The sequence below is a fragment of the Bos taurus genome, chromosome 5 (genome assembly GCF_002263795.3).
Source record: "Bos taurus isolate L1 Dominette 01449 registration number 42190680 breed Hereford chromosome 5, ARS-UCD2.0, whole genome shotgun sequence".
NCBI lineage: Eukaryota > Metazoa > Chordata > Mammalia > Artiodactyla > Bovidae > Bos > Bos taurus.
Window position 1 is genome coordinate 98,453,903 of NC_037332.1, and position 26,637 is coordinate 98,480,539.

Below are 26,637 nucleotides of genomic sequence, written 5' to 3' on the forward strand. Positions count from 1 at the left end.
ACCAGGTCCCCTGCATTGGGAGATTAAAGTTTTAGCCACCAGACCACCAGGGAAGTTCCTCTGCTAGTTTTTTATGTGTGGTATTTGTTACTCTTCGTGCCTAGGATAGGTATTAATATTATCCTCACTATACGGATAGGGAAACTAAGGCTCTGAGAGTTGAAGTAGCTTTCTAAAAGTCCAGAGCTAATAAAAGCAGATAAGATAAACTCATGTCTGAAGAACCCCCAATTTTCCTTGCTTTTTAAAAACAACATGTCATCTCCTTTATGAAACTGACTCACAGTTATAGAAAGGTGGAGGATCTAGAAAGAAAACTGAGAAATGATTTAAAAGAGGGGGATGTGGTAATGGGCTTGAGGGAATAGGGACCTAGAATCACGTTTATTTTACTAGAAACCGGGATCAATTCTTTTGGAAATTTTAAGGCTTCCCTCAGCTCTTGCCACTTCTTCACATTTGCAATATTTTCTTTATTTTCCTAAAATTATTAGAAAGGTGTGAAAATAATAAAAACATCACATTAGTACTAATAGAAACCAGGGAAGGACAGGAAAGGCACCTGGCTTTTGAATAAAGGTGTCAGGTGGAAGGGGGAGGCAACAGGAGGAAGAAAGGAGACACACATTCCGGTCCCCAAGCAAAGAACAAAGGGAAAATTTTTCTAAGAAGACAGTCCAGGAAGAATGCTGCTGGAAGCTTCAGTGAGAACTGGTCTTGGATGTTCATGGCCCTCAAATTTCAGACTCACAAACACCCAGAATGAGACGTGACACTTAGAAACTGGATGCTGATTATTTTATTGGTAAATTGAAGACAGAGTGCCTTCTTCCAATGTCATGGCTTTCTGAAGGACTGGTATGTTCACACTCATGCTCTGAAAAGCAAAAGAGGAGATTGACACAAAGTGGGCAGGTGGTTTCTAATCCTTGCAGGTAACAGTGAAGGGAAGTAGCCAAGAGCCCACATTTCCCTTCTCTTCTTCTTCCCTTTCCTGTTTCCTTACAAATTTCTTTTGATTTGTCATTTTTATGTACCAAATGGATCATGTGGTCTAAAATCTTGCTTTCAAGATAAAAGGTTGTTCTTAGCTTGTTTATCTCTTGGTTGCTATTTAAAGTGTTCAAATATGTATTTACAAAGATGGTTACTGCAACCAATTTTTAACTAGTGAAAAACTGAAACTGGCCTAAATGTCCATTGATAAAGCGTTGGTTAAAGAAATCATGGCACAGCCAGACAATGGAATAGCAAAATTAAAAAGTAAACAAAATGAGGATTAAACGGACCCATATAGCTCAATGAACTGTTACGAATATTTTTAACAACTATGTTATTTGAAATAAGCAACCTATTAATCTGCATAAAGTAAGACATCATTTGTGGATAAAATGTATAGTTATGTTTTAAAGGGTGTAAGTGTTTCCAAGAAGATGTTCAAGAGTTAACTGTGGTGGCCTTTGGGGAAGGGAGTTGGAAGGTAGGATGTGGATGCCTTTAAGAGTTAGCCTCATACTTTTCTGTCCAGTTATTTTTTTTTTACCTTGACCATAGACTAATTGAAAAGGAAATATTTTAGCTAGATAAATTTAGCAACATAAAATTAAAGTATCATTTAGTAGGGACCCTGGACCTGAGAAGCCTGTCAGGTGGCAACTTGAGAAGAGAGGGTCATTGAACCAGAGGAGTAGGAGAGAAAAGGACAAGGGAGAACGTGCCTGTACTTCCTCATCACCAGCCCACTTTAAGACAGGTGGTCATCGGGGAAAAGGCGATATATGATCCTTGTTTCTCAAAATGGGAATCACCTTGGGTAGCTTGTAATAAATATGAGGTTTTGCTACCTTTTTTAGACTATCTGAATAGAAATCTTTAAAATTTGTGTCCAGGACTATGCAATTTTCACATATTTTCTGTTGATTCAGTGACTCATTAAAGTGTGAGATCTGTAGGGTTAGGGCCCTTGATGGAGAGTGAGCTGGAGTCGTACCTGTTAATGACTTTCAGATTACTTGGATAGTCAGTCCTCATCTGAACTCTGCTCAGGTTGCTCCTCTGGTGGGGGTGGATTTGGCTGAGGTTCATCACTGGGTGGGGGTGGCCCTGGTGGGGGTGGCCCTGGTGGAGCTTCCTCATCTTCGTTTTCATCATTAGGAGAAGGTGGTGGTCCTCTGCGTTCTCTGTGTTTTCCAGGACGTCGTATGAAAAAATCCTCATCTGAGCTTGAGTCTGAGCTGGTTCTATCTACAGGGTATGGCACAAAAAGAGAGGAACTAGGTGATGGAAGGCTCCCCTCTCATTTTGATCTCTCATAAACTTTTCAGACAGTCCCTTTCCCCAAAACCCATCTCTCAACTACCAGCTTCCTTCCTATTCACTTGTTTTTGCAGTACTCCTGTTCACCCACATACTAGTGACATTGAGTCTTAGTTCTTTGCTCTGGAGAAAAACAATTTGGCAAAAAGGTGATGGATATCTTAGAATTGGCAGACAGTATCTACAAGGACAGAAGAAAAGCAAAGGGATTAATCATGTCAGTTATGCTTCCAGATATATTTTGTGTCACTGATGTAACCTGCCAACTGTGACTCCAAGTCTGGCCTATGGAGAGTGTATATGGAACCCTCTGGCTCTAAAACCAGGTGGAGCAATAATAGTAGAGAGAGAGAGAGAGAGAGAGAGAGAACACGATGGCCTATACTGGATCTTTAAATAACTTGCCAATTTTAATTAGGTACTGTGACACAGCTGAGCAGAGAAACAGGAAAAATGAACCAGACCTAGCTTCTTTGCATTTTTTCTAAACCATACATTTAAAGAGAAGAATACTGAGGAAGAAGGAAACAGTCAGTGGAGGGGTTGGCTCTCAGTAGGCTGCAGGAGTCAGAATTGTGACTCCTTCCCTTTGTTGTCCTCTCTCAACAATCATTTCTGGCCTGAGGGAACAGGCAGCATAGCCAGTGTCATCCAGGCTAGACATCATGTTAGAGTGTTGCTCGTGGTCCCCAAGACCAAGGTTAGAAAGGACTGCCTTTATTTTTAGTGTTTCTATCACTGATTATAACTCTTCACAAGGTAATGATGATAACAAGACATCGGAGAACTGAAAAGTTGCTAATGAAAAAAAGAAATATGAGGGAGGATTAATTGCGACTTACCTAATACGGTTCTCCGAAACTCTTCACTGCTGCTTTCTAGGAAAAGAAGCAGAAGATGAGCCTATATCCTTCAGGGTTCATAATGTTCTACAGTAAAAGGGCACACTCTATATACTCTAAGATATTATAAATTTTCAACTACCATCTCTGATGCCTTTGCAAAAGGAAGAGGATATGAAAGCATGGCAGGGTTATTACTGTGCTGAGGATCAACCTTGAACTCAAAAGAGGCCTTTTTATCCTTCCTAGGATCCCTTAAACCCTAATACTAGTTTAGGTTAAGTGCTGGAATATTTCGGAGTTATGTTTTAGTATCCTTCTGCCCTCAATTTATGGAATACTTTACTTATATTAACATGGCTTCTCAAGGTAGAAGGACCAGGAGTAAACATGTGGATACAATCTTGCCATATTGGGCACAACATTCTGAAATACTAAATATTGGTGGGAGTAAAATGAGACCACTGTGCCCTGGAATCCCCATATTTCTATGTAGACACAGAGATTTATTACTTTCATCTCTGTCTCTGAAATATCTCTGAATGGGCTTCACCTCCTCCATCCATCTGGCATCCCCTCGCAAGGCCACTTTCATCCACTGCCTACTTTGATTATCATAGCATCTTCATGAGGGACCTTGTCTGTTCCAGTCTTGTCTTTTTGCAATGCATCCTTCATAGCACAGAGATAAATCTTAATTTATCATTCCTCTGGTTAAAAATTCAGTGCTGGTTTCCAGTCGTACTAAGTTTGAGGCCTTCACATCATAGAGGAGGTGAAGGGCCTTCCTCTTATTTTAAGCACACTGCAGCCATATCTTTCACTTATTTCTCCTCTTTACAAGCTTTCTCACTGCAGTGTGATCCCCCAAGCCCCAGACAGAGTCTCAGCACCATCCCCCTTTATTCTTACCAGAATCTGAGCCTTGAACTGAGCTCAGGGCCAGCAAGGCCACTGAGAGCAGGATCAGTAGCATCTTGGAAGAAGCTCTGGATTTGCTCTCAACTCTGCACTGGGAGAAGCCAGGCAGGTTCCTTTATAAAAGGGATCATAACAATGGTATCTTTGAATTCTATACTGGGCAGATCTTGTCACCGGTTAGACAGGGTTATTGCTGGGACTAATCCCAGCAGGATGGAATGGATAGAATGTTATTATTGTGTCATTTCTAAAAGATACAACATGTGATGTGGGCAAAGCGTTTGAGGGAGAATGTCCAAGCATTCAGCACAGATACAGAACTGCTCTGTCATCATTTGATTTTCAGTCTTTTTGGTGAATGCATTTCTTTGTCCTTCCAAGTATTATTTGTGTGTGTTTTGGCTGTGATCTCTGGCCTTCATATCATCCAAACTCCATCATTTTGGTATTTGTTTACCTATGTATATGATACATTGCAAAACATTTTGATGATAGAGATTATTTCAAGTTATTTATGAAATATATGTGGATAGCATCCTTGGGCACACGTGGACAGCAGAAGGCTGACCCTCAGCATTTTCAGGCCACCAGATATCATCCAGGTCTATCTGGTCCCTGATAGGAAATTATTGGAGTTGTCCAACAAGGTAACCTAAGACATTCTATTCTTTTCAATATCTTAGGACTTACAATAGTTAGTAAAAGCAAAGGCAGACACAAAATCTACAACAGGACTTGTAGGACTGAAGGAAATGAATATACACTCCTTGAATGGAGCATGTTATTCTATATCTCTAGGACTTCTTCTCTTTTCTAGATTCTTTGTGAGATTCTTTTTGGCTTATTTCTGTGATGAAATATTTTTAACCTCCCTGTCTTCCACTGATAATTTAATAGCCACACTTATGAACTCCCAAAAGACAGTCTTATATTCCTTTCAAATCTTTGGTTTCATTGCCTTGATCTTATATTTTTCAGTGAGTTTCCATGTTAGAACATGTTTTCTCAGATTATTCTTAAACACAAGGAATTTTGTCTAGAATATTCTGACACTCATTCTCCCCACTGTCTCCATGAAACTTATTTTTTGGTATTTTCACTCCTGAATCCAGCCACTATATTTAACCTTCATTTGTAGCTTATTTTTTGTTATGCATTTTGGAGGATTTTTGTGTTATTGTTTAATTAAGGCCTATTCTTCACTAGATTTGTTGACTTTTATTTAAAAATTTCATAATGAGGTATTGGGTTTCCAAACTTTTTTTTTTTTTTGATTACCTGCATTCCTCTTTACAGTTGCTAAACTTTTCCTCTGATCTTAACAGGTGAGTTGAAAAAAAATTTTTTCCCCATATACATTAGTTTGCTTTAAAATCAGCAATACATTCACACAAATTTCTAGTATCTTATTCTTCTGGCTTCATAAAAAGAAGCTTTATAGAAATTTTTTTTTTTTTTTTTGGTTGCTGGTACAAACACCACGACAATGAAGATCATGTCTTTGCAACTTTGAGCACAATGATACGAATTTCTCTGGGGAGGCATAGTGTTGGTTAAAATTGTGGATGCCTCTTTTAGCTGGGCAAAACTTTGATTCTTTAATCACAATAACTCTAAACTTTAGAAAGCCCAGAGAGAAAGCCTGGCCAAGGAATTGTCTATCAAAATGTGTATTTGTAAATCTCCTGCACTGCTTTCAGTCTTTTGCCTGAGAGTGTCTCCCAGGTTCTGGTCTCCAGCGATGACAGCCGCAGAAGGCATTTCTCGCCATCTCCGTGTCCAAGTGTCTGTGGATTCTGCTCACCACTATGTCAGCAGCATAGGGGGGTCTGAAACTTTCAATGGCTCTTCCTCTGAATTCAAAGAGAAATAAAACCATAACTTCTTCTATATGGAATCTAAAGGAACACATATCTCCCTCCTAGTTGTATGAAGACATGGAAGAAGGAAGGAAGCAGATATCCTTAAAAGAAGGGTTTTGTTGAAATGGTTAACGAATGACTCGCTTTTCCTCCAGGTGGACTTATCTTTAAAAAAAAAATTATTTATTTATGTTTGGCTGCACTGAGTCTTTGATGTATGTGGGCTTTCTCTAGCTACAGCAAGCAGGGGCTACTCTTCGTTGCAGTGTGTGGGTTTCTCATTGCAGTGGATTCTCTTGTTGCAGAACATAGGCTCTAGATCCACAGGCTTCAGCAGTTACAACATGGGACTCAGTAATTGTGGCACACAGATTTAGTTGCTCCGCCCCATGTGAGAACTTCCTGGACCAGAGATTGACTCTGTGTCCCCTGCATTGGCAGGCAGATTCTTATCCACTGTGCCACCAAGGAAGTCCCATTTTTGTGTATTTTATGGAGAATACTCTGTATATAACCAGTGTATACCAAAATTTAAATTCTGGGTCAAAATGTATGCAGGTAGCAAGTGTTAACCTCTCAAAGATAACTATGATAATTTAAAGAAATAGGAGCAGTTCATGAAAGTACTGGCTTGCTCACATCCTCTCAAGTCCTTGATATGTTACTTTTATCTTTTTATAACTCTAATATGCACAAAAATACTTAATCTAATTGTGTCTCTTCTTGATATCAGCTACAGTTAAATTCCTTTTGTATGATTATTGACCTTTTTATGTGTCCTTGTGTGTGTGTAGTTAGAGTTCATATCTATCTCTGACTGCTAGAAAGATACATTTTGAATAAAGTATATGAGGCTAAACTGTTCCAAGAATACAGAGTGCAGACAGTATTAATACCTAAAGAGCAATAATCACTATCATTTAAGACAGCAAAGGTCCAATGATCAGACCCCGCCAAAGCCTCTGTAGTGTGTTCCTGGTTGGGTGATGAATCTGAATAAGTGAAGGTCAGATTTCCTGGAGTATGAATTGCTGCCTCCAGGTTTCAGCAGTACACGAGTCAGGCTGAGATGGCTGTGTGAGTGTAGAGGTCAATGTAGATTAAAGCCGTGCACAACTCCTATGAGTAGGGCCACCATCCATCTCATAGTTTAACAGTTTTCAAGATGACTTCAGAGTAAGGAAGCATACACCCAGGCATGAACACAGCTTTCACCCTTAGCTTCTCAGCTTAGTCTAGGCTGGTTCAGCACATTTCTAGACAAAGAGCTTCAAACTTGAAACAATGATCAAAAACCCATTTGGTTTGGCAATCCTGCTGACAGTCTCTTCTAGCAGCTAGTGTGCCAGGTGTGTAATCATATTTATTCATTTTCATATTTTTTGAAGTATTATTATTGTTGGGTTTATCATATGTTATGGATATCTACACAGTGCATGAGATATAGTTTATAAATATTTGCTCCTAGTTCCTAATATGAATGTCTTTTAATTTTGTTTTTGGGTTTTTTTAAATAAATACTTCAAATTTTGATGTAATTAAGCTTCTTTTTTCTTTTATGTCTATGTGTTTTATGTCCTGGTTCAGACTGTTTTGCCTATCTTACTACCGTAAACACCCCTATTCCCCATCCCACTATTACATATATTCCCTTCCTGCTTCTCTACTTCAACGTCATATAGACACACATGTGTTTTGAGGCAATAAATCACATTTACCTCTTTAATCCAAAATGGTACTTTTTGTGATTCCTATGTAGTTAAGTTCACTCACTCAGTCATGTCGAACTCTTTGTGACCCCAAGGACTGCAGCATGCAGGTCTCACTGTCCTTCACTAATGCCGGAGTTTACTCAAACTCATGTCCACTGAGTCGGTGATGCTATCCAGCCTTCTCATCCTCTGTCATCCCGTTCTCCTCCCGACTTCAATCTTACCCAGCATCAGGGTCTTTTCAAATGAGTCAGTTCTTTGCATCAGGTGGCCAAAGTATTGGAGTTTCAGCTTCAGCATTAGGCCTTCCAACGAATATTCAGGACTGATCCCCTTTAGGATGGACTGGTTGTAGTCAAAGGGACTCTCTAGAGTCTTCTCCAACACCACAGTTCAGAAGCATCAATTCTTCTGGGCTCAGCTTTCATTAGAATCCAACTCTCACATCCATACAGAATTACTGGAAAAACCATAACTTTGACTAGATGGACCTTTGTTGGTAAAGTCAAGTCTCTGCTTTTTAATATGCTGTCTAGTTTGGTCATAACTTTTCTTTCAAGGAGTAACCGTGTTTTAATTTCATGGCTGCAATCATCACCTGCAGTGATCTTGGAGCCCTCATAAATAAAGTCTGCCACCGTTTCCAGTGTTTCCCCCTCTATTTGCCATGAAGTTGATGGGACCGGATGACACAATCTTAGTTTTCTGAATGTTGAGCTTTAAGCCAACTTTTTCACTCTCCTCTTTTACTTTCATCAAGAGGCTCTTTAGCTCTTTTTCACTTTCTGCCATATGGGTGGTGTTATCTGCATATCTGAGGTTATTGCTATTTCTCCTGGCAATCTGGATTCCAGCTTGTGCTTCTTCCAGCCCAGCTGTTTCTCATGATGTACTCTGCAGATAAGTTAAATAAGCAGGGTGACAATATACAGCCTTGTAGTACTCCTTTCCTGATTTGGAACTAGTCTGTTGTTTCATGTCCAGTTCTAACTGTTGCTTCCTGACCTGCATACAGGTTTCTCAAGAGGTCGGTCAGATGGTCTGGTATTCCCATCTCTTGAAGAATTTCCCATAGTTTGTTAGGTCCACACAGTCAAAGGCTTTGGCATCGTCAATAAAGGAGAAATAGATATTCTTCTGGAACTCTTGCTTTTCTGATATCCAACGGATATTGGCAATTTGATGTCTGGTTCCTCTGACTTTTTTTTTCCTTTATTTTTTATTTTATTTTATTTTTTTAACTTTAAAATATTGTATTGGTTTTGCCATACATCAACATGAATCGCCACAGGTATACATGTGTTCCCCATCCTGAACCTTCCTCCCTCCTCCCTCCCCATACCATCTCTCTAGGTCGTCCCAGTGCACCAGCCCCAAGCATCCAGTATCGTGCATCGAACCTGGACTGGCGACTCATTTCATATATGATATTATACATGTTTCAATGCCATTCTCCCAAATCATCCCACCCTCTCCCTCTCCCACAGAGTCCAAAAGACTGTTCTATACATCAGTGTCTCTTTTGCTGTCTCGTATACAGGGTTATTGTTACCATCTTTCTAAATTCCATATATATGCATTAGTATACTGTATTGGTGTTTTTCTTTCTGGCTTACCTCACTCTGTATAATAGGCTCCAGTTTCACCCACCTCATTAGAACTGATTCAAATGTATTCTTCTTAATGGCTGAGTAATACTCCATTGTGTATATGTACCACAGCTTTCTTATCCATTCATCTGCTGATGGACATCTAGGTTGCTTCCATGTCCTGGCTATTATAAACAGTGCTGCGATGAACATTGAGGTACACGTGTCTCTTTCAATTCTGGTTTCCTCAGTGTGTATGCCCAGCAATGGGATTGCTGGATCATAAGGCAGTTCTATTCCCAGTTTTTTAAGGAATCTCCACACTGTTCTCCATAGTGGCTGTACTAGTTTGCATTCCCACCAACAGTGTAAGAGGGTTCCCTTTTCTCCACACCCTCTCCAGCATTTATTGCTTGTAGACTTTTGGATCACAGCCATTGTGACTGGTGTGAAATGGTACCTCACTGTGGTTTTGATTTGCATTTCTCTGATAATGAGTGATGTTGAGCATCTTTTCATGTGTTTGTTAGCCATCTGTATGTCTTCTTTGGAGAAATGTCTATTTAGTTCTTTGGCCCATTTTTTGATTGGGTCATGTATTTTTCTGGAGTTGAGCTGTAGGAGTTGCTTGTATATTTTTGAGATTAGTTGTTTATCAGTTGCTTCATTTGCTATTATTTTCTCCCATTCTGAAGGCTGTCTTTTCAGCTTGCTTATAGTTTCCTTTGTTGTGCAGAAGCTTTTAATTTTAATTAGGTCCCATTTGTTTATTTTTTCTTTTATTTCCAATATTCTGGGAGGTGGGTCATAGAGGATCCTGCTGTGATGTATGTTGGAGAGTGTTTTGCCTATGTTCTCCTCTAGGAGTTTTATAGTTTCTCGTCTTACATTTAGATCCTTAATCCATTTTGAGTTTATTTTTGTGTATGGTGTTAAAAAGTGTTCTAGTTTCATTCTTTTACAAGTGGTTGACCAGTTTTACCAGCACCACTTGTTAAAGAGATTGTCTTTAATCAATTGTATATTCTTGCCTCCTTTGTCAAAGATAAGGTGTCCATAGGTGCGTGGATTTATCTCTGGGCTTTCTATTTTGTTCCATTGATCTATATTTCTGTCTTTGTGCCAGTACCATACTGTCTTGATGACTGTGGCTTTGTAGTAGAGCTTGAAGTCAGGCAGGTTGAATCCTCCAGCTCCATTGTTCTTCCTCAAGATTGCTTTGGCTATTTAAGTTTTTTTTGTATTTCCATACAAATTGTGAAATTATTTGTTCTAGTTCTGTGAAGAACACCGTTGGTAGCTTGATAGGGATTGCATTGAATCTATAAATTGCTTTGAGTAGTATACTCATTTTCACTATACTGATTCTTCCAATCTATGAACATGGTATATTTCTCCATCTATTAGTGTCCTCTTTGATTTCTTTGACTAGTGTTTTATAGTTTTCTATATATAGGTCTTTAGTTTCTTTAGGTAGATATATTCCTAAGTATTTTATTCTTTTCGTTGAATAAAATGAATGGAATTGTTTCCTTAATTTCTCTTTCTATTTTCTCATTATTAGTGTATAGTAATGCAAGGGATTTCTGTGTGTTGATTTTATATCCTGCAACTTTACTATATTCATTGATTAGTTTTAGTAATATTCTGGTGGAGTCTTTAGGGTTTTCTATGTAGAGGATCATGTCATCTGCAAACAGTGAGAGTTTTACTTTTTCTTTTCCAATCTGGATTGCCTTTATTTCTTTTTCTGCTCTGATTGCTGTGGCCAAAACTTCCAAAACTATGTTGAATAGTAGTGGTGAAAGTGGGCACCCTTGTCTTGTTACTGACTTTAGGGGAAATGCTTTCAATTTTTCACCATTGATGATAATGTTTGCTGTGGGTTTGTCATATATAGCTTTTATTATGTTGAGGTATGTTCCTTCTATTCCTGCTTTCTGGAGAGTTTTTTATCATAAATGGATGTTGAATTTTGTCAGAGGCTTTCTCTGCATCTATTGAGATAATCATATGGCTTTTATTTTTCAATTTATTAATATGGTGTATTACATTGATTGATTTGCAGATGTTGAAGAATCCTTGCATCTCTGGGATAAAGCCCATTTGGTCATGGTGTATGATCTTTTTAATGTGTTGTTGGATTCTGATTGCTAGAATTTTAAGGATTTTTGCATCTATGTTCATCAGTGATATTGGCCTGTAGTTTTCTTTTTTTGTGGCATTTTTGTCAGGTTTTGATATTAGGGTGATGGTGGCCTCATAGAATGCATTTGCAAGTTTACCTTCCTCTGCAATTTTCTGGAAGAGTTTGAGTAGGATAGGTGTTAGCTCTTCTCTAAATTTTTGGTAGAATTCAGCTGTGAAGCTGTCTAGACCTGAGCTTTTGTTTGCTGGAAGATTTCTGATTACAGTTTCAATTTCCATGCTTGTGATGCATCTATTAAGATTTTCTATTTCTCCCTGGTGCAGTTTTGGAAAGTTATACTTTTCTAAGAATTTGTCCATTTCTTCCAAGTTGTCCATTTTATTGGCATATAGTTGCTGATAGTAGTCTCTTATGATCCTTTGTATTTCTGTGTTGTCTGTTGTTATTTCTCCATTTTCATTTATAATTTTGTTAATTTGATCCCCCCCCCTTTTTTTTTGTTGAGTCTGGCTAATGGTTTGTATATTTTATTTATCTTTTCAAAGAGCCAAGCTTTTGGCTTTGTTGATTTTTGCTATGGTCTCTTTTGTTTCTTTTGCATTCATTTCTGCCCTAATTTTTATGATTTCTTTCCTTCTACTAACTCTGGGGTGCTTGATTTATTCTTTTTCTAGTTGCTTTTGTGTAGAGTTAGGTTATTTATTTGATTTCCCTCCTGTTTCTTGAGGTAGGCTTGTATTGCTATGAACCCTCCCCTTAGCACTGCTTTTACTGAATCCCATAGATTTTGGGTTTTCATTTTCATTCATTTCTATGCATATTTTGATTTCTTCTGTGATTTGTTGGTTTTTCAGAAGTGTGTTGTTTAGCCACCATATGTTTGTATTTTACTAGTTTTTCTCCTGTTCAGTTCAGTTCAGTTGTTCAGTCATGTCCGACTCTTTGCGACCCCATGAATTGCAGTATGCCAGGCCTCCCTATCCATCACCAACTCCTGGAGTTTACTCAAACTCATGTCCATCGAGTTGGTGATGCCATCCAGTCATCTCATCCTCTGTCATCCCCTTCTCCTCCTGCTCCCAATCCTTTCCAGTATCAGGGTCTTTTCCAATGAGTCAACTCTTCTCATGAGGTGGCCAAAGTACTGGAGTTTCAGCTTCAGCATCAGTCCTTCCTGTAGTAGACATCTAATCTTATCTCACTGTGATCAGAAAAGATGCTTGAGATGATTTCAATTTTTTTTAACTTACCAAGGCTAAATTTACCAAGGCCCAAGATGTGATCCATCCTGGAGAAGGTTACATGTGCACTTGAGAAAAAGGTGGTTTTCATTGTTTTAGGGTGAAATGTCTTATAAATATCAATTGGGTCTAACTGGTTCATTGTATCACTTAAAGTTTGTGTTTCATTGCTAGTTTTCTGTTTAGTTGATCTATCCCTAGGTGTTAAGTGGGGTATTAAAGTCTCTCACTATTATTGTGTTACTCTTAATTTTCCCTTTCATACTTGTTAGCATTTGCCTTACATATTGTGGTGCTCCTATGCTGGGTGCATATATATTTATAATTCTTATATCTTCTTGGATTGATCCTTTGACCATTATGTAATGTCCTTCTTTGTCTCTTTTCATGGCCTTTATTTCAAAGTCTATTTTATCTGATATGAGTATTGCTACTCCTTCTTTCTTTTGGTCTCCATTTGCATGAAATATCTTTTTCCAGCTCTTCACTTTCAGTCTGTATGTGTCCCTAGGTTTGAGGTGGGTCTCTTGTAGACAGCATATATAAGGGTCTTGTTTTTGTATCCATTCAGCCAGTCTTTGTCTTTTATTTGGGACATTCAACCCATTTACATTTAAGGTAATTTTTGATAAGTATGATCCTGTTGCCATTTACTTTGTTGTTGTTGTTGTTGTTTGGGTGGGGGGGGGGTGGTTTTGAGTTTATAAACCTTTTCTGTGTTTCCTGTCTAGAGAAGATCCTTTAGTGTATGTTGAAGAACTGGTTTGATGGTGCTGAATTCTCTGAGCTTTTGCTTGTCTGTAAAACTTTTGATTTCTCCTTCATATTTGAATGAGATCCTTGCTGGATACAGTAATCTGGGTTGTAGGTTTTTCTCTTTAATCACTTTAAATATGTCCTGCCATTCCCTTCTGGCTTGAAGCGTTTCTATTTAGAGATCAGCTGTTATCCTTATGGGAATCCCCTTATGAGTTATTTGTTGTTTTTCCCTTGCTGCTTTTAATATTTGTTATTTGAGTTTGCTCTTCATTAATTTGGTTACTATGTGTCTTGGGGTGTGAAACAGCTGTTTTTAACTGAGAAAAGTTTGCAGGTTTCAGGGAAGGAAATTAGGAATTCTCCTTGCACGTGTCAAGTTAAGCGTCTGTATCAGGAGGCAAATCCATTGCTTGAGAGCGTCTGTTCCTTTTCAATTACCTAAGCTTCTGCTGAAGTCATGCTCTTTGCTTCTTCCTTGCCCTTCCTGATGGACAGCCTTCTCTTTCAGCTCTTCCGTTTCCTATGTTTTTGTTCTGTTTGGTGAGTTCAGGGCTGATATTTTTCCTGTCACAGCACACTAATCTCTTACCTGCGTGGCTGACACTGGAAAAGTTTATTGAAAGGTTCTGAACTGAGTGACATTTTGAAGAGTCACCTGCTCTTTTCCAGTTCTCACCAAGCAGAAGGGAAGCCTGCCTTCCAACAGGACCGCCCCTTCACAGCCCCCACTCAAGTTGGCTGCCACTTCGCTCTCCTCATCTCTGACCCTTATCTTCTTTGATGGAAGGTCTACCAAAAGCTACCTAGTGAGGACTAGTTTGTCTCCACTTTCCTTTTCAAATTATTGTCTGAGGAAACCAGAAACAGTCACCCCAATACCATAAAGGGGGTCTCTGCTTATCCCTAAAACTACTCCCTTTCTTCCACCAAGTTCAACTGGAACCATTTGCCTCACCACACAGCCACATAGCTTTCTTACATTGCCAACTGCAGATACAGTCCCTTTTCTCAAATACATCCATTATTATGCCAGGGAAGGAAAACAATCTGCAATCACCCCGCATGGGCACAAGGGTTTTTTATCTGTAGAAAAATCTGTTGTATTAGGAGGTCTTCCAGTAATATTATCTGCAACCTTTCAGAAAGATCAGAACACTCATATGCAGGGAAAGGAAACTACTGGATTATCCACACTGGTCAAGGGCACTGTTCTTAGGATTTCCAGCCATGTGACACTCCTTCTGATATTCCAAGTACACCATTCTAAAATTACCACTAGCCCCACTCAAAATCTGAATAAGAACATAAGATATAGTATTAATAGTTCTGAAATAAGTTCCAACTGATAATATTAACAATTCCAGTCACCAAATAAAAGGAGGGAGAGACAACTGCTAAATATAACAGATTTGCAAGCAACTGAAAAGCAGAATGCAGATAATAAAAAAAATTTTGCAAATAAATTTTTGTCACCAAATTTTTAAAATTAAAATGAACCAAACCAGAGAAGCTAGAATAGGTCCTAATTTAGTGCTCTAATAAATATTTCCCACAAATGCACAGCAAAGCCACCACATATAAAAGCTAAAGGAAACACAAGGAGCATTGATTAAGCAGAGAAAATATCACCAAATAATTTCAGACAGAAAATAGGGACAAATGAGTGTCAAAATATTCTACAGAAAATTCCCTGTGTTATATAACAATCTGAAAAAATATTTTTTTAACATGCATACTGACAGGAAAGTAGAGGATCAAGACAATGCAATTGAGGATTTGAAGGGAGTAGTAGACTGTCATGTTAAAGAGCATAATTGTTGCCACTACTGTCAGTGGTGGTCAGAGTCAAAGGGTGGTTAAAAATATTTTGCAGCAGAAATGAAGCCAAACAAACTCTTATAGAAGATTTCATAAAAGGGAAGGAGCATGGGAGAAGTCTTAAAAAACATAAAATAACATGAATTATACAAGGGACTAGGTATTCATCTTGTTCTGTCCTAGATAGCCTGTGGTGGATTCTGTGACTACCTTTGTTTCCCTAAATACTATAAATCCCAAGAATACTGATAAGAATAGAAAGTCTTAGGTCATATTTGTTCAACAACACCAAGCTTCTCTATTAGAACCAAAAAATCTTAGACAACCTCAGAGTCTGAGCAGACACAGGGTCAACCTTCTACTTTCCATGTGTACATTTCAAAGATAAACAGAGATGATCTCTATATCATTAAATTATTTTGCTATACATCTTATGCACCATATGATATATCAGGTTCCCAAAATACATGAATGATGGACTTTGGTCATACTAATGGCCAGAGACATTGACCAACTTCACTTTGGGCTATAGGATCACTGTCAACCCCGAAACAGACACATAAACACAAGAAGAACAAATGGTAAGACAAAGTCCCAGGGAACCCAGTGAAAATCAAATGTGACAGAACAATCCTAGTATCAGTGCTGACTGCTTAGACATAGTTCCCTCAAAGTTTCATGCTGTATCTTTTGGAAATGAGACAGTAGGCACAGCCTACCCACTCCATCCTGCTGGGATAAGTCCCAGTTATAACTGTGTCTACCTGGTGACCTTGGCCACCTGATGTGAAGAGCTGATTCACTAGAAAAGATCCTGATGCTGGGAAAGATTGAAGGCAGGAGGAGAAGGGGATGACAGAGGACAAGATGGTTGGATGGCATCACTGATTCAACTCACGTGAGTTTGAGCAAGCTCTGGGAAATGCTGAAGGACAGGGAAGCCTGTCATACTGCAGTCCATGGGGTGGGCAAAGAGTTGGACACAACTGAGCAACTGAACAACAACAAAACCTGGTGACTAGGACTGTTCAGTATAGAACTCAGGGTTAACATTGTTCTGCTCCCCTTTGTGAAAGAAGTTGCCTGGTTTCTTCCAGAACAGGGCTGAGAATATTCCAGAGCTTCCTCCAAGATGCTGCTGATCCTGCTCTCAGTGGGCTTGCTACCAAGGAACTCAACTCAAGGCCCCATTTCTGGTAAGAATAAAGGGCAAGGTTGCTGAGATTTTGCTTGGGATTGGGAGATGACACTGCAATGAGGAAGCTTGGTAAGGAGGGGACATAAGTGAAAAGAAAGGTGAACCTTCAAAGTTCTTAAGACAAGGATAAGGCCATTCACATCCTCATTGATGCCAAGTCCTCACATTTTATTTAAAGTGCAATTTGAGCCCAATACACAACTTAAACCAGAGTAAAGACAAAGCAAAATTTACATTTTTTACAAAAGTCTTTCTGACTGTGCTAAGAAGGATGCTTTGCAAAAAGGCAAGACTGAAACAAAGAAGTTCTCTCAGGAAGATGTTATGGTAACTGAAGTAGGCAGGGGATGAAGGTGGCCTTGCCAGATGGATGGGGATGCCAGATGGATGGAGGAGGTGAAGCCCATTCAGGGCTATTTCGGAAACAGAGACTATCATAATAAATCCCTCTCTCTCCACATGAAGATATAGAGTTTTCAGTGCCCAGTGCTCTCATTTTACTCCCACCCACATCCGTTGTTTCAATGCACTGTGTCCACTATGGTCAAGATTGTATTCACAAGTTTAATACCTGTTGCCCCACCCTGAGAAAGCATGTTAAAAGATGTAAGAGGCAGAGATGTATGAAAACACAACACTGAAATGCTCCAGCACTTAGCCTAAATTAGCATTTGGGTTTGAGGGATCCTAGGGAGGATAAAACGGTCTCTCCTCTTTTGAGTTTGTGGTTGATCCTCAGCACAGGAGCAACCCTGCCATCCCTTCAGGTCTTCCTCCCTTTGCAAAAGCATCACAGATAGTGATTGACAAGTTAACTTAGGGAATATAAGAGTGTTTGAAGCACCCCTTTTCCTGGAGAATAGTTGTTGGCCCTGAAGGATTTAGTACTTACTTTGTCTTTCATCTTCTGCTTCTTTTCCTAGAAGACAACAGTGAAGGTTTCTCAGCTGCATGTATTATAAAATTCAATTAATCCTCAATCAATTCTTTTTTTTTTCCTTAAAAACTTTTCATTTCTCTGGCGTCTTACTAGCATTAGTCTCTGATCAAGAACTGATTAATGTTTGAGCTCCTAAAGACATAGGCAACCCTTTACCCAATCTTGATCTCAGGACTATGAGCATGGCCCTAACTCGAATAGCTCAGATGTCTATCTTGGATGACACAGGAGTATGCTGCCATTTCCCTTTGTGCAGAAATGACTCCTGAGAACCAACCCTTCAACTATTTTCTTCTTTCCCAATATTTCTGTCTTTGTGGTGCCATTTTGCTTCAGTCATGTCAGAATCTTTGTGATCCCATGGAATGCAGCCCACCAGGCTCCTCTGTCCATGGGGATTCTCCAGGCAAGAATACTGGAGTGGATTGATATTCCTTTCTCCAGGGGATCTTCCCAACCCAGGGATTGAACCCACATCTCTTATGTCTTCTGCATATATGGTTTAGGGAAAAATGCAAGGAAATGGACTTTGGGTACCTTTCCTTTATGTTTCTCCACTCAACTGTGTCCCTGTAGTTATATAATATGCCTATGGTTATTCAGTGATTCCTGTGTGGGCCCTCATGTTGTCTTTCTCTCACTCTTATTATTGCTCCACCTGGTCTCAGAGCAGATGGTTCTACATATCCACTCAACTGGCTAGACTTGAAATCATAGTTGTTACGTTATGTCAGTGACCCAAAATATAACTGACATGACAACATGATTGCACCGATAATCCCTTAGCTCTTCTGTATTTGGAGGCATCCTCTGAGAATTCTAAGATATCTAACACCTTCTTTTTTTGTGTGAAATTGAAGACACATGTTTGTCTCAAGAATACAGAATTACAATTCAATATCATTAGCATATGGATGAACAGGAATAATGCAAAATGAAACTGAGGGTAAGAGGGAAGTTGATAGTTCAAAAGCAGGTCCTGGGAGAAAGAGACTATATAAGGTGACCAGAGATCAAATTGAGAGGGGAACCTTCCAACATCAAGTTCTTCTATTTCTGTGCTGTATTCTACAGATATAGAGAACCAAGATCAGGGCTCCTTTGAACAGTTTCAGAGACCACCTTCTGGGGGACCTGGTGCACTACCATCTAGACCCCATCCTAATGGTGAGCCTCAGCAAAGAACCCGCAACCACAAGAAGGTCAACCTCAGCAGCAACCACTCCCACAAGGTGCTGAACCTCAACAGAGATCACTTCCACCAGAAGGTGATTTTTCAGCAGAGACCATGCCCACAAAATGGTCACCCTCAACAGCGACCACTACCACAAAGAGGTCTTGGTCACTGCTCTTCTCCAACACCTGTCCTAGGAAGAATCAGGAACCACCACTCCCAGGGCATGAATCACAATGACCTCCCCAAGGCCCACTACCCCAGTCATCTGGAATTCAATGACAGGTATGATTCAAGCTTACTCTCCATCAAGGGCCCTAACCCTTACAGGTCTCAAACTTTAATGAGTCACTGAATCAACTGGAACCACATAGAAACTGCATAGTCCTGAATCCCAGTTCTAGGGATTTCTGTTCAGATATATGGAATAGGGCAGTAGAACTTTGTGTTTTTAACAAATATCCATGGTGCATCCGATTTTGAAAAACATGGACCCCAAGCTGCTTTTTCCATAATGATTGCTTATCTTAAAGTTGTTCGGTAATGAGGAAGCAGATCTTGATTCTCTCTTGATCTTCTTCCGTCCTCCTTCTCAGGTTCAAATATTTCCCATCTCAAGTTTCCACCGGACCAGACCTGTTAGATCCAGTGTACCTGCTAAATGATACTATAAATTTTTATTGCCAAATGTTACATAGTTTAAAAATATTGCTTACATATGTTTAATTTAGAAAAAAACTGAACATAAAGTATGAGGCTATCTTTTAAAACCATAGATACCCTACTTCCCCAGTTCCTTTCCCAAAGGCTACCACAATTAACTCTCTTGAACATCCTCTTGAAAACATTTGTGTCTATTTATATATATGTGATCTTTTTTTATCCAAAAATGATATCATATTTTTATATACAGATTTATATGTTGCTCATTTCAAATAACATACTTTTTGAAAAACTTCCATATTAGTTCATAGAACTATGTGGATTTATTTTATTCTGTTTTTTTTGTTGTGTTCTGTTTTACCAGTCTATACTATCTATTGTCTGGCTATGCCATGATTACTTTAACAAAACTCCATCAATGGACATGTAGGCTGGTTTCACTTTTTTGTTATTATAGGATCTATTGCAGAAAGTGTCTTTGTAAATACATATTTGAACATGATCAACAGTCATCAAAAGATAACCTTAGAAGAATCTGTTTTTATTCATTTTGCAAGCAAGAATCTTTTTTATTCATTTTGCAAGCAATCTTTTTTTATTCATTTTACTTAGAGCTCATTGTCCGTTAGGTACATATAAATCATAAACAAAAAGAAATTAGGAAAGAAAGAAAATGAGGAAAACAAGAGGGAGATATTGTGAATTCTCACCCACTTCCCTTCAATTAGTAGCAGGCACAGAAATCCCCTGCCAACCTTGTCTGAACTTCCCTTTTTTTTTTTTTTTTTCAGAAAATGAATAAGAAGATACTAGTCCTTCAGAGATCCATGACATTGGAATAAGTCAGTTTATCTTGAATTTACCAATAGAACAATGAGCATCCATTTTTAAGTGTCATGTCTCATCATGGGTGAAATTTGAGGGCCAGGAACCCAACATGGGAGCATCTGAGACCCCTTCTCACTGATGATTCCAACAGGCTTCCTCAGGGCCACCTTCCTTGGAGACATTTCCCTTTGTTTTGTGCTTAGGGTCAATACCAGATTTCTTTTTAAATTCCCGCTCTTGCCTCCTTCCTCCTTCTGACACCTTTATTCACAAATCAGCTGCCAGGTGATGGAAAACCATTCTTTGTCTCCTTCCTTGAATTCTATAACACTAATGCAATGTTTTTATTATTTTCACACCTTTTCTGAGATTCTAGTAATTTTAGCAAACATGGAAAATACTGCAAGTGTGGAGAACTTGCACAAGGTGAGGAAATCCCTACAATACCAAAGGCTAGCAAGAGTCTCCCTCACTCAGGGGAGGTCCAGATACTCTCTGAAAAACTTGACCTCAACATCACTAATTAGTAGAGAAATGAAAATCAAAACCACAGTAAAGAATCACCTCACACTATTAAGAATGGCCATCATCAAAAAGTCTACAAATAATAAATGCTCAAGAGGGTCTGAAAAGAAGGAAGCTCTTCTACATTACCAGTGGGAATGAAAACTGGTAAGGTCACTATGGAGAAGAGTATGGGGTTCCTTAAAAAATCTAAAAATCTTAAAAATCTGCAATATGATCCAGCCATCCCACTCTAGAAATTGAAAACATACATGTACTCCAATGTTCACTGCAGCTCTATCTACAATAGCCGAGACATGGAAGCAACCTAAATGTCCATCAATATATGAGTGGATAAAGAAGATGTGGTACCTACAAACAATGGAATATCACTCATCCATAAAGAAGAATGAGAGCCATTTGCAGCAACAGGGATAAACCTAGCAATTATCATACTGAAGTAAATATGACACAGTAAGTAAGTAAGTCAGACAAAGACAAGTATGGTATCATTTATATGTGGAATCTGAAAAAATGATACAAATGAATTTATTTACAGAACAGAAATAAATTTAGACTTAGAAAACAAACATATGGTTACTGAAAGGGAAAGCTGGGGTGGAGGGATAAATTAGGAGATTGGGATTAACATATACACACTACTATATATAAAATCAATAATGAACAAGGATCTACAGTATCATATTATTGCTCAATTTTCTCCCTCCCTAGATCACTCACCATTCTTTAACAAACCTGAGTGTATTTCATAAAGAAAGTAGCATGGTATATTCTATAAACCAAAGAATGTGGATGAATCATATCAGATGAACATTTTCTAAGAATAGAGAGGGCAGACCACCAGAATACCTCATGGAGGGATCAGGACCATTATGCAGGAAAGTGGAGGTCCAATGTTCAGAGTCCTCCAAAGCCTCCCCTGTGTTCATGGTTATGGAAAAAGAGCCTGTGTGAGGGTCAGAATCTCTGGAAAATGAACTGCTCCCTCCAGATTCACCAGTTCACAAGTCAGGCTGAGATGGTTGTATGAATGTAGAGGCCAGTGTGGATTAAAGCCATCCACACCTCTTATGAGCATGGCCACCATCCATCTCATAGTTTTATAGTTCTCATGACTAAGAATGAAGCAGCATATACCTATACCAGCATAATTATTATCCTTAGCCTTTTATCCTAGTCTATCCTGATCCAGTATATTTCCAGACCAGAGCTGTAGACTTGATAGAATGACCAGGAACCCAGATATCTTTGGGAATCTTGCTGATAGCCTGTTATAGCAGCCGGAGTGTCTGATTTTATTTCATACTTATCCATATTCATGTTGGTTATTTTGTAGTTTTATTATTGCTTATTTTCTTCATATATTGTGGGTATAAATCCTGTATAATATATATTTTATAAACATTTTTGTTCTAAATCTTGAATATCTTTTCACTTTGTTCATGGTGTATTTGCATTGTAAACCTTAAGTACTGAAGTAATTTAATATTTCAATCTTTTCTGTGCGTTATATGCCCTGTTTCAGACTGGTTTTCCTATCTTACTAACATAAATGCCTCTATTTCACTGCCCCACCTCACCTTTATAGTTATTTTCTCTTCACTTTCCCATCCAAACCTCTCTTTTTCCAGGCCAAAAAAAAAAAAAAAGACATTTAACTCTGTGAAAAGTCAAAGTGAAAGTTGCTCAGTTGTGTCTGACTCTTTGCAACCCCATGAACTGTAGCCTGTCAGCCTCCTCTGTCCATGGAATTCTCCAGGCAGGAATACTGGAGTGTTAAATTAATTCTTGTGATTGCTATGTGATAGAGCATTAAAATTAGTATTTAAAAAATAATTGGATAGCTAATTAAGCCTAAACTCTATTGAATAACCCAATTTCCTTCACTCATTTGACTTGCCAACTTTATCACATATTAAATTTCTTTACATGGATGGCTATAGAACTACATGTCTATTGGTCATTCCTTTGTCTGGCACAGCCATAAATGCTTTATATGTACTAGCTGAAAATCTTTGCAGCAGCCCTTTGATTTTCTGCATCATGTTCATGTTTCAGATGAGAGAATAAAGGTGTAATGTTATTCAGAGATTTTCCAAAATCCATATACTTTATAAGTAAGTTAGTCGCTCAATCATGTCTGACTCTTTGCGACCTCATGGACTGTAGCCTGCCAGGCTCCTCTGTCCATGAAATTCTCCAGGCAAGAATACTGGAGTGGGTTGCCATTCCTTTCTCCAGGGGATCTTCCTTACCCAAGGATCAAACACTGGTCTCCTGAATTGCAGGCAAATTCTTTACCATCTGAGCCACCAGAGAAGCCCATATACTTTATAAGTATCAGCATAATTAGGAAATTCGGTGGAAACAGAGACAGAATGAGACAAAGAACAAACTTATTCATAAGAACAACTTAAAATTCCTAGGATCAAATAAAAAATAATAATATTTGGGCTTCCCAGGTGGCACAGTGGTAAAGAATCTGCCTGCAATGCAGGAGACACAGGTTCCATCCCTGGGTGCGGAAGATTCCCTGGAGGAGGAAATGGCAACGCATTCCAGTATTCTTGTCAGGAAAATCCCATGAACAGAGAAGCCTGGCAGGCTACAGTTATAGGGTCACAATGAGCATACATAGGATTAAATAACTAGAAATGCAGGTTCTATACTAAATGTGGATAAATATGAATTTCTGAAGAAAGAAACAGTATTCTAAAAAAGCCAAAATTTCAGGGGTTCTGGGATAAGTTGATTTGCACTGCTATTCTCACTTCCATGTCTGGTTTCAGCCACTGCAAATTCATTAACTCTGTTAATTTTCTTCTAGTCATTCTAATTCCACGATTTTGTTCACTCTTCTTTTTTGCTGTCATCTCTTCTCCTGTTCTTATCCTTGGGGATTAATTATTTTAAAATTTCATTATTAGAGTTTTATTTACACATTGGGAAAAATAGAAATAAACACATGTGTCCAATGTACCACATTTAAATTAAAAAATTAATGGTCTTTTTAATGTTCAGTCTGATCCTGTAACTTCCTGGCTTAATATTCTGATTGTGTTCTCATATCTTTAGGTTAAAAGGACAAATTCCTTGATGGAGTTTAAAAGAACTAATATAAATCACCCACTGCTGCTCCTTTTTATCCTTTTTTGGGGTTTTTCAAGTTACTTTCCAAGGCAGATGCCTGGTAGCTGTGTTCTTAATTTTAGGAGAAGAATCTGAACAGTGCTTTTTTACCAGTTGCATCAAAGAAAACATGACTGTGAATTCATAATCAGTTGGTTAATTTTCACAAGACTGGTAGGTAAAAAACATATTTTTCAACTGTGAAGAACTGAAGTGAAAATTTCTCAGCTGTGTCCGACTCTGCGACCCCATGGACTATACAGTCCTTGTGATTCTTCAGGCAAGAATACTGGAGAGGGCAGCCTATTCCTTCTCCAGTGGATCTTCCCAACCCAGGGATTGAACCGCGGTCTCTTCCATTGCAGGCAGATTCTTTACCAGCTGAGCCACCAAGGAAGCTGTAGGAACAATAATTTTAAGAGCAAACCCCCTGTTTTCTACTATAATAATGTAATAAATACAGTTTCCTACAACAAAAGTCTATGGTTTCAAGTCTACCACTTAACTGTCCTGAGAACTGCTAAAATTATAGGAAAACTGCTTGTTCTCTTTAGTAAACAAATCTAGAAACTCCAGTTCTATATTAATGTACAGAAAGATTTTAGATTTTTCTTAAAATTTCACCAAAATTTGTTTTCTAGCTAAACCTAATCTATACTCAAAATTTCCTGCCTGTATCAAAAGTCTTTGTACATTTTGTCCAACAAATGCTAGTTTATTTAAATGATGGTCCAAAAAAGATTTACCTGTTAAATTTGGTCAGATTTGCATTTTCTACAAAGCTAATGCACCTTAAGTTTTGGGATTCCCCACTTGCACAGGCTCCTTCTAAGGCCCTGGGAGAAGCGCATGAATTTTGTACCATTTTCCTTAAAGGGAGCAATTCAAATTACATAAGCTTCTGGCTCATTAAAATCTAGTTCATTCCCACATTCAGTTGTTTTATTTCTTAATTTAGAGAAGGACATCCTCTCTTCTTTTTCTCAATGATGTTAACTTATAGATGTAAGTGGGTCATATGTTCTTAGGACTGTCCACCATTCTGATACAGTGGCTGTATCATTTGACTTCTTACTCTATCCCCTGCATTTCCTGGTAAATAGAAGTTAGTTCTAAAGGCTTTTGGTTATAGAACTTCAGCTTAATACATATTGGAATTATATCTCAATCCCTCCCACATTTCTCCCATGTTCTACCCAATTTGAAACACTTTCTATTTTTCCAGAGCTCCATGCTTTATCCCCCACAAAGTCCTTTATATATGGTGTCTTCTCTGCAAGGAAATTCTTTCCATGGGTTTTGTTGTTAAAATTCTGTCCATCCTTCCAGTCTTAATTTAAATGTTCCTCCTTCTGGCCTTTAATGCTCTGTGGCCCCTTAGCCCCTTCTATATTTCTGTCATCTGCTGCTGCTAATTTTTTTTTGTTTGTTTTTTTTTGATTTTGTGGTGGGTGTGAAACTCAAAGACCATGAGCCCAAGCCTGTGAAAGCTCTCACTTTCTTTTTCTCTAGTTCAACTTAATTTCTCTTGTTCTAACTGTATTTGCTTTTAGTCAGTTCAGGGTTGTTGTTGTTCAGTTCCAAAGTTGTGACTGATTCTGTGAGACCTCTGGAATGCAGCATGCCAGGCTCCTCTGTCTTCCACTATCTCCCGGAGTTTGCTCAAATCCATGTCCTTTGAGTTGCTGATGCTATCTACTTATCTCATCCTCTGCCACTCCCTTCTCCTTTTGCCTTCACTCTTTCTCAGTATCAGGGTCTTTTGCAATGAGTCTGCTCTTTGCATCAGGTGGCCAAAGTACTGGAGCTTTAGCATCAGTCCTTCCAATGACATTCAGGGTTGATTTCTTTTAGGATTGACTGGTTTGATCTTCTTGTAGTCCAAGGGACTCTCAAGAGTCTTCTCCAGCACCACAATTTGAAAGCATCAGTTCTCTGGCACTCAGCCTTCTTTATGGTCTAACTCTCACATCCATACATGACTACTGGAAAATCCATAGCTTTTACTATACGGACCTTTGTCGGCAAAGTGATGTCTCTGCTTTTGAATATGCAGTCTAGGTTTGTCATAGCTTTCCTTCCAAGGATCAAGCGGGAGAGGTAGGGAAACATAAAGGAGAGGAAAAGTCCTGGTTACTTACTGAAGGATAAAGAACATCTCTGAAATTTTCAAGTGCATGAGTGGTTGCATCTGTCCTGACTTTGATTGTATTCTCAGTACCTGGAATATTGTGGGCATTTCAATAAGTGTTTGTCGGCAGGTGATGTCTCTCCTTTTTAATATGCTGCCTAAGTTTGTCATAGCTTTCCTTCCAAAGAGCAAGCGTCTTTTAATTTCATGGCTGCAGTCACTGTCCACAGTGATTTTGGAGGCCAAGAAAATAAAATCAGTCACTGCTTCCACTTTTCGCCCTTCTATTTGCCATGAACTGATGGCATGGGATGCCATGAACTGATGGATGTGATGCCATGATCTCAGTGTTTTTTAATGCTAAGTTTCAAGCCAGCCTTTTCACTCTCTTCTTTGACCCACACGAAGAGGCGCTTTATAGTTCCTCTCACTTTCTGCCATTAGAGTGGTACCATCTGCATATCTGAGGTTGTTGATATTTCTCCTGGCAATATTGATTTCAGCTTGTCCTACATCCAGCCTAGCCATTTCCCATAATGTATATTCGCATAGAAATTAAATGAGCAGGGTGACATTATACAGCTTTGTCATGATCCTTTCTCTATTTTGAACCAGTCCATTGTCCCATGTCTTATTCTAACTGTTGCTTCTTGACCTGCATACAGGTTTCTCAGGAGACAGGTAAGGTGGTCTGGTACTCCCATCTCTTTAAGAATTCCCTACAGTTTATTGTGGTGCCCAGAGTCAAAGTCTTTAGTGCAGTCAATGAAACAGAACTGGTTGTTTTTCTGGAACTCACTTTCTCCATGATCCAACGAATGTTGGCAATTTGATCTCTGG

General features: G+C 38.7%; 1 protein-coding gene across 1 annotated transcript; it reads right to left on the reverse strand.

The window, feature by feature from the left end:
* Nucleotides 1-784: 784 nt before the first annotated feature.
* On the reverse strand, nt 785-4,173 carry LOC616478 (basic proline-rich protein). The gene is made up of 4 exons (XM_002687786.7): nt 4,071-4,173; nt 3,159-3,194; nt 1,991-2,244; nt 785-877 (listed from the first exon to the last, which is right to left on the reverse strand). The coding sequence occupies exons 1-3, from the start codon at nt 4,132-4,134 to the stop codon at nt 2,021-2,023; spliced, it is 324 nt and encodes a 107-aa protein (XP_002687832.2). The 5' UTR covers nt 4,135-4,173; the 3' UTR covers nt 785-877; nt 1,991-2,020.
* Nucleotides 4,174-26,637: the final 22,464 nt, after the last annotated feature.